At 44.0% G+C, this 12,074-nt stretch overlaps 1 protein-coding gene across 1 annotated transcript in view; it reads right to left on the reverse strand.

Moving 5' to 3' along the window:
- Positions 1-11,637, reverse strand: part of VIPR1 (vasoactive intestinal peptide receptor 1) — a 32,116-nt gene extending 20,479 nt beyond the window's left edge. The window contains exons 1-4 of the mRNA XM_032234899.1: positions 11,587-11,637; positions 10,747-10,825; positions 1,825-1,931; positions 213-313 (exon numbers count right to left, since the gene is read on the reverse strand). Of these exons, the coding sequence (XP_032090790.1) occupies positions 213-313; positions 1,825-1,931; positions 10,747-10,825; positions 11,587-11,637 (338 nt within the window). The remainder of the gene's footprint in view (positions 1-212; positions 314-1,824; positions 1,932-10,746; positions 10,826-11,586) is intronic.
- Between the last annotated feature and the right edge of the window lie 437 nt (positions 11,638-12,074).

Genomic DNA, 12,074 nt, shown 5'->3' on the forward strand with positions numbered 1-12,074 from the left:
GGCAAACATTTTTTTTTCCTCTTTGAAATCTTGGTGCGTCTTATACACAGGTGCGTCCTATAGTCTGAAAAATATGGTTATTGCTATAACTTATGAACTTAGCGGTGGAGACTGGGGGCTCACTTGTGCAGTCAAGGGCTGCACCTGGGGGTGAAGAAGCCCATCCTGCGCCCCCTCCCCCACCCGCCTGGGGTCCAGGTGATTCCCTTTACCTGAAGAAGCTGAGGACCATCATGGCCAACGACAGAGCGATGAGAGACAAACTGTGTCCAATGGTGTATCCAGTTTTCACGGTGCCGTAGAAGACGACCGACTGGGGGAGGGGAGAGAGAGAGAGAGAGAGTGGTGGAGTCCTGACAAATCCAGGCGGTCCTCGACTTACGACCACAACAGAGCCTAAAATCTCTGTCACTAAGCGAGGCATTTGTTAAGTCAGCTTTGCCCCATTCTACAGCCTTTTCTTGCCATTGTTGTTGTAACGCGGCCGTTAAGTGAATCTGGCTTCGCCCATTGATTTTGCTTGTCATGCTGCCCTGGGATGCTGCAACCGTCGTAAATGTGAGTCAGTTGCCAGGCGCCTGAATTTTGGTCCTGTGAGGGAATGCCGCAGCGGCTCGCACTTACGACCGTTACGGCAAAAATCTTCCCGTCCACTTTCTGACAAGCACAGTCAAAGGGGAAAGCTGGATTCGCTCCACGACTGCATGATTCATTTAACAACGGCAGTGGTTCGTGTTACAACCATGGCAAGAACAGGTGGCAAAATTGTGTGCAACTCACTTAACAACCTCCTTGCTATTGTAAAACGGAGGACTACCTACATGCTGAACCTTACATGGAATAGATTTCAGTGATAACCACAACCACAACAACACAACTGTCCTGCAGGGACCCCAGCTGTGCCCTGGTTGCATCAATGCTGCTGCCACCCTTCAAATATCAGGAGTTGGTGGAGTTCTAGTCCCACCGTAGGCATGGAAGTCAGCTGGGTGACTTGGACCAATCAAATTCTCTCAGCCTCACAGGGTTCTATGTTTTGGGGTAAATAGGAGGAGGAAGGTTTGTTGGATATATTCGCCGTTTTTTAATTATTTGTAAAAGTAATAAAGGTAGGATACAACTAAATAAATGAAGCCCTTTCCTCAGTCTTCTTTTTCCCCTCCCCTCCCCTCTCTCCTTCCTTCCTTCCCTGCTCTTCCCCCTCCTTCTATTCTTCCTCTCATCTTTTTTTCTTTTATTACTTCCTCCTCTCCTCTTCCTGCCCCCTCTCCTCTTTCGCTTTCTTTCCTCATCTTCCTCCCTCCTTCCTGTTTGATTCCTTTTTTCCCTCCCATTGCCTCTCTTTCCTTCCTTCCTTCTTCCTTCCCTCCCTCCTTTCTTTTTTCCTTGCTTCCGCTCCTCCATTTTTCTTTTCTCTCTCTCTTTCTTTCCTTCCTTTCCTTCCCTCCCTTTCTTTTTTTCCTTCTTCTCCCTATTTTTTCTCTCTCTTTCTTTCCTTCCTTGCTCTTCCCCCTCCCTCTATTCTTCCTCTAATCATTCCTTCCTTCATTCCTTCCTCCTCTCCTCTTCCTGCCCCTTCTCCCCTTTCTTTTTCTTTCCTCATCTTCTTCCCTCCTTCCTCTCTCTTCCTTGCTTTGATTCCTTTTTTCTCCCATTGCCTTTCCTTCCTTCCTTCCTTCCTTCCTTCGCTTTCTTTCCTTCCCTCCTTTTCTTTCTTTCCTCCCTCCCTCTCCCCCTATTTCTCTCTCCCTCCCTCCCTCCCTCCCTCTCTCTCCTTTCCACCCATCTGCCCTCCTTTCCACACTTCATTCCCCTTCTACTAACCTGTTCCTCAGTGACTGTCGTGTTGGGGTCATACCCCACAGCCACCGGATACGGGGCAGGATAAATATCTGACCAGCCATCCCTGGTACAGTTCCTGCTGACGTTACCCTGGACGGGCAACAAAGGAAGATCGTAAAATGTGCTCTTCCACCTAGATTATACCACAGGTAGTCCTTGACTTATGACCACAATTGAGCCCCATGTTTGCGTTGTTATGAAAGACAGTTAAGTGGATTTTGTTCAATTTTACAATCGTACTTGCCAAAGTTGTTAAGTGAATCATTGCAGTTGTTGATTTAGCGACATGGTCGTTAAGTGAATCTGGCTTCCCCCATTAACTTTGCTCATCGGAAGGCAAAGGGGATCATGTTACTTCGACCATCATAAATATGAACCAGTTGCCAACAGTCCGAATTCTGACCATGTGTCCATGCTGATGCTACAACGGTCATAGCTGTGAGAAACCCCCATAAGTCATTTTTTTTAGAACGTCTCCTTCTCTCCATTCTGGTGGGTCAGTTGGATCAGAGATGAGTTGCTCCTGGTTCGGCAGAACCGGTAGTGGTATTTTGGCTTGGGCTGCAGAACCGGCAGCGACCCAGGCTGGCCACGCCCCTGAACCAGTTCCCCAGTTGCGGCATCGTTGTTTAGTAGTATGTGCACATCGCAGTCACTGTAAATTGTTCTGTGCATGCGGTGCGCATGAAGCTAACGGTAGTAAAACCAGGAGCAACCCTCTTCTGGTGCCATTGTAACTTTGAACGGTCACTAAACAAATGGCTGTAAGTCAAGGACTACCTGTCCTATTGAAAAGAGCTGGAGGACTGTCTCTCCACATTTTAAAGCCCAATTTTGCAAGGATTTTCCTTTTTTTAAAAAAAAACGTGTAAAGCAGGTGGGTAGTATGTAAATTAGATTAATCTCTCTCTCTCTCTCTATCTATCTATCTATCTATCTATCTATACCTATTATCTATCATTTTCTATTCTTTCTTTCTTCATATTATCTATCATCTATCTATCTACCTATTATTTATCATTTCTTTTCTTTCTTTCTTTTTCATATTATCTATCTATCATCTATCTTTCTTTCTTACTTTCTACCTTTTATTTATCATTTTCTATTTCTATCTATCTTTCTACCTAGTATCTATCATTTTCTATCTCCCTCTTTCTTCTTTCTTTCTTTCTTTCTTCATATTATCTATCTATCTATCTATCTATCTATCTATCTATCTATCATCTATCTACCTACCTACCTACCTACCTACCTACCTACCTACCTACCTACCTACCTACCTACCTATTATCTATCATTTTTTATATCTTTTCTACCTATTATCTATCATTTTTCTATCTATTTCTTTCTTTCTTTATATGATCTATCTCCTTTCTCTCTCTCTGTCTGTCCGTCCGTCCGTCCGTCCATCCATCCATCCATCCATCTATGTCTGTCTGTCTGTCTGTCTGTCTGTCTGTCTGTCTGTCTGTCTGTCTATCTATCTATCTATCTATCTATCTATCTATCTATCTATCTATCTATCTATCTATCTATCTATCTATCTATCTATCTATCTTAACATGCTTCTCTGTGTTTGTATGTTCCAGCATAACTCTGGAACGCCTCGAGCAATTTCAACCAAACGTGGTACACAGATGACTTACTATCTGGAATCAAATGTTGTGGGGGTAAGACACCCGTAACACCCCTCAGGTTGTGTGTGTGTGTTGTGTGTGTGTGTGTGTGTGTGTTGTGTTCCAACATAACTTCGGAATGCTTAGACAGCTGAAATGAAAAGGACTGAATTATATTTAGTGTCAAGTCATGGTACTTTTGACAGTGATAGTATGCATTTGGATTCAAGTTCTGTTAAGATACAGCCTGTTGTGCCTTAAAATGGCTTTTACTGTACAGCACAGTGGAATTGCCATAGTAACGGCTTCGCACAAGTACTCCACAAGGATTCAGGATTGGGATAAATACATACCTGGGCTATGTTGGGTTATCAGCTAGTCGATAAATTACATTGAAAAAAATGATCGCTGTGCGATTTTCTCTCCAGAAACTGGAATTTGTTTTGCAGGATCCAATCTGGGTCGGTCACCAGGACCAGAACTTTTGACTTCTGAGTCCTTCCTCAGGGAACTATCAGAATGTATGCTTTGGTATCCAATGTGTACAATATGTCAAGTTTCCTAACAATGCCATAACTGATTCATAATAATTGAGCCAATGTTTTAATACAAAACAGTGATTTATTTATGACTTCGTAGGGAAGTTTGTTCTCAGCCAAATTTTTGCTCTATTTATTTGCTTCCTTTTCTCCCTCAGTCTGGTCATAAATCACGTTACCAATAGATACACCCATCTCAACCAGCTACTGCAGTCTGAGATCCGACTCCGACAGTATGCGTGGAATGCACTCCCACTCATTCTGTCCCCATGACAACATGGGAGAGTTGACATAATATTCATGTAGTGGCCTGGTTATGTCTGGCCTTTTAGTTGTTAATTGGGATGTTGATGGGCAGCTATTAAGTCATTGGCTGTCGTTTCCTTGTGCTGCCAAGTCATTGGCTCCCAAGTACCCGATAAGCAGTTGGTGAATCAAATGAAACAGGGACACACATTCAGCTTCACAGCTACTAAGATTATTGGCAGAGCAGGTACAAAAACAGCCAGGGAAATAATTGAAGCCTGGGAAACGGGCCCATTTGTCAGTCAACAGGAGTGCTGACTTACCGGCTTATGAGATACGTAGGAGCCGAGGGCTTGGCAGAACAAGGAAACAACAGTCAATGTCTTGATAGCCAGCCGTCAACACCCGATCAACAACTAAAATGCCACACACACAACCAGGCACCACATAGATACAAAGGACAGAATTGCTCGTAGCAGATATTCTGGTGAGAATATCTGGCCTCTAGCAGAATGTGAAAGCTCTGAAGACTAAAACTCTGATCTCCGGGACGGACCCAAATTGGATGTTCTTGGAAAATGAATATTTTAGTTGGATATGCTCTGCATTAAATTCTTTACTCAGTTTGATTCAAGACCCTCTCCCTCCCACTTCGCAAGAAAATGTGAGCAAAACTCCCAAAGAGCTCGAAATCGGAATGCAAAAAAAAACTTAAAACTGGGAAGCGCAGAAGAAATATTTAGATTCGTCACCATCTTGTAATGACCGCAATGATTAATTCTGGGGCGGGGTGACGCATTCGGAGAACACAATGATCTATGTGTGTTTGTGTTAGGGATTGAGGCATTTCCTGGTTTGTCATTCAACACAGAAATAGAGACATGGAAAGCGAAATAAGGATGGAGAGTAAACTCCCGAGGCTGGGAAATAAAAAAAATAGGAATGCTAGATTTGGAGTGGAATAAAAACCAAGAATACCCTATGACGATACGACACAGAGCTGGAGATGGCAGCTGCAAAAGCATGTGGGCACGTTGCACAAAAATTGCATTTTGTGGCACTGTTTATTTTATTTCTAACATTTTATGGGCCTAAGCCGTCTGCTCCAGGCAGTCCCTTGACTTACAACTGCAACTGAGCCCCACCATATTGGTTGTTAAGCAATACCAATAGCACTTAGACTTATATACCGCTTCATAGGGCTTTCAGCCCTCTCTAAGCGGTTTACAGAGTCAGCATATCGCCCCCAACAACAATCTGGGTCCTCATTTCACCCACCTCGGAAGGATGGAAGGCTGAGTCAAACCTGAGCCGGTGAGATTTGAACAGCCGAACTGCAGTCAGCTGAAGTAGCCTGCAGTGCTGCATTTAACCACTGCGCCACCTCAGCTTTTAAGCAGGTGAACACGTGCCTAAAGCTGATTTTACAACTGTTTTTTGCATTGGTCATTAAGTGAGCATGGTGGTCATAAAAAGAATGTAGCCATTGTAAAGCGAATATGACGTTTCTTAAACGAATCAATTTTGTTTTGCTGTGACCTCCACATATCTGTGTGATATTCCTCGACGTACAACCACAATGGAGCCACAAATTTCCATGGCTAAGCAAGGCAGCTAGCTTTGTCCCATTTTACGACCTTGTTGCCACAGTTGTTGTTAGATACTTGCTTCAACTACAGTGGTTTCCACCAAGGTCCTCTGATCCGGCGGGAACAGAGATTCAACCTGATTGCTCCCTATAAAAGGGCTGCTGTAAGACTGATCCTTCACTGGATTGTACATATTTGTTGTGTTATAATAAAGAGCTGTTGTTGCCTTTAGCCTGTGGGTGCCTATCCATTACCCGATCCAACAGTTGTTAAGTGAATCCCTGCCGTTGTTAAGTTAATAAGACGGCTATTATGTGACTCTTATGCTTCCCCCATCGATTTTTCCTTCTCAGGATACAAAAAGGGATCGCGTGACTCCAGGACACTGCAACCGTCATAATACGAGTCAGTTCCCAAAGACCCACCGTTTGATTGTGCCACCATGAGGAATGCTGCAACAGTCGTAAGGATGAAAAACGGTCATAAGTTCGTTTATTCCCCCCCCCCCCCCAGTACTAAAACTTCAAATGATTGCTAAGGACGTGGTTGGTATTTTTGAGGACTCCCTGTATGTATATAAATGTGGATTCATTTATTTATTTATCAAACTTGTATGTCGGAAACAAAACGCTGGTTTCCAGGAAAAAAAACAACATAGTAAAACCCCAATTATGTGACCATAATTGTCAATGGCCGTAATGCAGGGCAATGGTCAAGCACCCAAAATTCAGTCGCAAGGTATCAGAAACTTCAGATGTGGGTTATATGTAGGGGGAGAGTTGTGGGGGTGGGATTAGTACAACAAACTAACCAACCAGTTGTAAATCGAGAACTTCCTATACTCAGAAGTAAGGAGGTAAGTACAATAGGGTGGAATCCTATTGTTCGCAGAGTTTGGTTGGTTACCTGCAAATGTTTTATAAACTAACCAGGTAAGGATATTAGTTTCGAGGGTCCTAGAAACTGGAACCCCTGCTTTCTTCTAGCATTGATGAGGTTACCTAGTTGGGTTAGAAATGTATGCAGAAAGAAAAAACCAGGCTCAGAGACCACTAAATACCTACAGTCCTCCTCCTCCTTCCCTGCCCCTTCCTTCTCTCCACAGTCCCCTTCCTTTCTAGCACTGATGATGTTACCTAACTTGGTTATGAAGGAGCAATAGCAATAGCAGTTAGACTTATATACCGCTTGCATAGGGCTTTCAGCCTCTCTAAGCGGTTTACAGAGTCAGCATATCGCCCCCAACAGTCGGGTACTCATTTCACCCACCTCGGAAGGATGGAAGGCTGAGTCAACCTTGAGCCGGTGAGATTAGAACCGCCGAACTGCAGATAACAGTCAGCTGAAGTGGCCTGCAGTACGGCACCCCCTAACCACTGAGCCACCTCGGCTCATTCCTGCAAACATCTGAGAGAAAACCGCCCAGCTCAGAGAGCACCAAGGCCTCCCCCAGTTCTCCTCCTCCTCCTCCTCTCCACAACCCCACTCCCTCCTAGCACTGATGATGTTCCCTAGCTGGGTCGGAAATGTCTGCAAGGAACCATCCAGCCCAAAGATCGCCAATTCAAGCCCGAATGAATGCAAATGTTCTCTGCTACCCTCCCCGCCTTCCTTTTTTCCTGTCGAAGGATAATTTAATCATTGGCTCCTGGTGTGAGGAAAACTTAGCCTTTTCGACAAAGCATCTGCCTGACTGTTATGATTCGGCTTGCTCTTTTGACAAGTCTTTTAAGATGTATGATATTCATAGCTTTTTCCTGAAAGTCTGCAGGACGACACCAGTAATTTCACCCCTTCACACCAAGGTTGTATCCTATTTCCACACCACTGACAACAATTTGTTCTGGGGTGGTTATGCCAGTCAAGATGGGTCACCGGTGATTGATAGCACGGCATAAAGAGTTTGTGGGGTCAGGGCACAAAGTCTGTGGTTTAAATGATCGGCTTATCGTTTCAAGCATCCTCAAAGAGTTAACCATGATCTGTATCTTGGCTTGCTGTCCGAATGAAACCCTGCGAGCAAAATATATACCGTACTTTCAGAGTATAAGACGCACCTTTTCCCCTCAACATATGAGGCTGAAAATCTGGGTGCGTCTTATACACTGAATACAGTATTTTTGCTTCCCAAACCCCACCCCCTTTGCAAAAATGGATGTCCAGAGGGTTTGGGAGTCCTGCAAAGTACTCCTAGGGGTGGGAAGGGCAAAAAACGAGGTAAAACAGGCCGTTTTTTGCTCATTTTTGTCCCCGTCCCCCACCAGCAGCACTCTGCAAGCCTAAAGGCTATGCATGCCCTTTTATTGGCAAAAATGATCCGTTATTCATGAAAAAGGGCCATTTTTTGCTCATTTTTGCCCCCCCCCTGCCCACAGGAGCTCTTTACAAGCCTCTCAAACTCTCTGCATGCCCCATTTTTCACAAAAAAAACAAGGCATGCAGAGGGTGTGGGGAGGCCTGCAGAGTGCAAAACTTTTTTAAAATTTACCTCTTCAAAATCTTGGTGCATCTATAGTCTGAAAAAGACGGTGTGTGTGTGTGTATGTGTGTGTGTGTGTGTGTGTGTGTGTGTGTGTAATCTAATAGATACCTTTCATCCTTGCCTGGCTGATAACGGATAAGAGCCTGTGGCCTAATGGCTAAGATGTCTGCTAGTATGTAATATAGCCCAGGTTCAAATCCCAGTCAAATGGCTAGCTGATGAGAGCTAAATAGCTTTAAATAGATCTATACTAGTCTCCCTTTATTTATTTATCAGCACAAATACTACACAAATGTAACAAAAGGCAACAGTAAAAATATTGGGTTTCTGCCTGGATGGTCTCTTGTGACGAGCCAAAGGACAGAGAATGAAAGTAGGTGATCTTCCTCCCATATTTGGGCATACTGGGGGTTGTAAAAATCTAATATATATATATGTATGTAGTATGTATGGATGTATGTATGTATGTATGTATGTATGTATGTATTATATTTCCGATTTTGGTCCGATAGGATCAGATTAGGTATGCTAAGTTCACTTTCTTGTAAAGCTATACCGGCAGTTCTTGACTTACAACCACAATTGACCCCAAAATTTCCACTGCTAAGCAAGACAGTCATTAAATGAATTTTGCCACATTTAATTATCGTTCTTGCCTCCATTGCTAATTGGCTTGTCGGATGGTCGCAAAAGGGGGATCACAGGACCCCGGGATAGCGCAATTGCTATAAATATTATGCTTGGCAACTGGCATATACTTATGACAGTTGCACTGTCCCGGAGGTCACGTGATCCCCTCTTGTGACCTTCTGTCAAGGAAAATCAATGGGAATGTCAGAGTAATGATGATTAATAGCTGACCAGCTGTAATGTTGTAATACTGTAACGCTGTAACGATCATGCAATGGTAGCAACGAGTCAGGTGGTTTATTTGACTGCTATCACTTTAAGAGGCTGTAATATAAGAGACCCTGTGAAGGGCGTATCTCTGTCTCTGAGTGTGCTTCCGTGCTGTAGTTGATGATTGATTGTCTGACTTTGCCTAGTACATGTATGTATATATCCTTGTAGATAAACCACTATTTGAAAGACAAACGATATTATGCTTCTCAAAATAGTCACACTGTGCACACTCTAACAGAGTATGCGCCCAATCCAGAGAGAAGGCCATAGTGAGAGTTTACTGCAGAGTCAAAGAAATTGTACATCGTGGTTTGTTAATGTTGATGATTGTAAAGAAAGCAGAAAACATGGCCTCTGTTGGCGTAATGGGAGGGAGGTTTCTGGGGTCTCGGCTAAATGGGACAAACGACCTCACCTGAAGCGTAAAGATGGAGATGTACCTGTGAAGGAAGGAGTTGTGGATGATAATTACTAATCCAGCAGTCCTGAATGATGGGGACTGGAGAAGAAATGGAAGGCATTAGAGCATAAAGCCATATTCGCTTAACAACTGTAGTGATCCATGAACACTATGGCAAGAAAGTTTGTAAAATGAGGCAAAAACTCACTGAGCGACTGTCTCACTTAGCAACAGAAACTGTGAGCTCAATTGTGGTCATAATTCAAGAACTACCTGTATTTATTTGTAAAATTTATTAAGTGTCCATCTTAACCGTGGTAAGTCTGAGCAGTTTATACAGATAGTCCTTGACTTACAACCAACCATTCGCTTTGCAGCAGGTTGAAGTTACAACAAGACTGGAAAGCATCATATGACCAGTCCTCACACTTAGGACCGTGTATTTACGATGGTTGCAGCATCCAAGGTGCCAAGGTGGCGCAGTGGTTAAATGCAGCACTGCAGGCTACTGCTAGATCAGCAGGTCCAGCGGTTCAAATCTCACCGGCTCAGGGTTGACTCAGCCTTCCATCCTTCCGAGGTGGGTAAAATGAGGACCCAGACTGTTGGGGGCAATATGCTGACTCTCTGTAAACCGCTTAGAGAGGCCTGAAAGGCCTATGAAGCGGTATATAAGTCTACTGCTATTGCTATTGCTATCCTAGGACCACATGATCATCATTTGCGACCTTCTCAGCTGGCTTCTGACAAGCCACGTCAAAGGGGAAGGCCAGAATTCTCTTAATGACCTCATGATTCATTTAGCAAGTATAGCGACTCCACTTACCGTAACAACTGTGGCACAAAAGGTCATCAAAATCAGACACCACTCTGATTTTAGGAGCATAATAGATTCTGTGCTACTAAAAGGCACCAGGTTGAGTGATCTCGAGAATGAAGACTATTTCACCTAAACTGCAAAATTGTGACAATCATTAGATGGCAGCAAAGAGTTCAGAGACGATTCCTTGCTCTTCCATGCCATCTTATGGTCAACTTGTAGATTGCACCCCAATAGACAGTAACCTTAGCACAAAAGCAAAAAAATTCACCGATCCGTTGTTGGGGGGAAAAGTTTAGTTTAACTTACCTTGAAATTTTGTAAAGTAGGTGAAAACGACTGGGCAGGACAACACCTTGTTTCCCCAAAATTTACGGAGGGCCAGCAACTAATGTTATCCCAGAGACTTCCACAACCTGTGAGAAAAGAATAACACATATTATTTATTTTATATTCTGCTTTTAGTTTTTTTTATGAACAACGCTAAGTCACCCAGCTGGCTTTCATGCCTAAGGCAGGACTAGAACTCACCATCTCCTGGTGATTGGCTCAAGGTCACCCAGTTGGTTTTCGTGCCTAAGGCGGGACTAGAAGTCACCGTCTCCTGGTGATTGGCTCAAAGTCACCCAGTTGGTTTTCGTGCCTAAGGCGGGACTAGAAGTCACCGTCTCCTGGTGATTGGCTCAAGGTCACCCAGTTGGTTTTCGTGCCTAAGGCGGGACTAGAAGTCACCGTCTCCTGGTGATTGGCTCAAAGTCACCCAGCTGCCTGTCATGCCTAAGGCGGGACTAGAAGTCCCAGTCTCCTGGTGATTGGCTCAAAGACACCCAGTTGACTGTCATGCCTAAGGCAGTGCTAGAAACTCACTTCTCTCCTGGTGATTGTGGTGAGGTTCTCATGGTGAGGATCTCCTACCGGTGATTTTGTGTTGGGGATCTCATGGCGGAAACCTGAAGAGGCGGCATCTCTTATTGTGGGGATCTACTGATTGTGGGGATATCGTAGTAGGATCCAATATGGATCCCATAATGAGAATCTCATACTGATGGTAGAGATCTACTGATTATTGGGGATCTTGTGGTGTGGGATCTCGTACTGATGAGGGATCTCAAAGCAATTAAATGGATCTTGTGATGGGAAACTTCATACTGGTGAAGGGATCTCATCGTGGGGATCTGATACTGCTGGCAGGAATTTCATGGTGGACATTTAATATCGATGGTAGCATTCCTGCCTCTCTCTTGAACTGATCATTAACTTATTTCAAGCATTCAGAAAAATATCCTTAATAATAAGAGGAGAAAAATACAGAATAATAGAGCAAAGTCTAAGGGGAAGCCAGATTCGCTTAACAACCGAGTCACTAATGTAATACTGCAAGGATTCACTTAACAACGGTGGCGAGACAGATTGGGAATGGGGCAAAAGAATAAAATAACAAGAGTAGGAGGGACCTCGGAGGTCTTCTAGTCCAACCCCAAGGCTCAGGCAGGAGAACTCCGTATACCCCTTGAGACAAACGGCCGTCCAGCCTCTTCTTAAAAAGCTCCAGTGACGGAGTCATCACAATATTTGGAGATATTTCTCATTTCTAGACTTGCCACCCAGTCGGTTATTCTGGTCTACTTTTATCACAG

This window comes from Thamnophis elegans, chromosome Z (assembly GCF_009769535.1).
Source record: "Thamnophis elegans isolate rThaEle1 chromosome Z, rThaEle1.pri, whole genome shotgun sequence".
Lineage (NCBI taxonomy): Eukaryota > Metazoa > Chordata > Lepidosauria > Squamata > Colubridae > Thamnophis > Thamnophis elegans.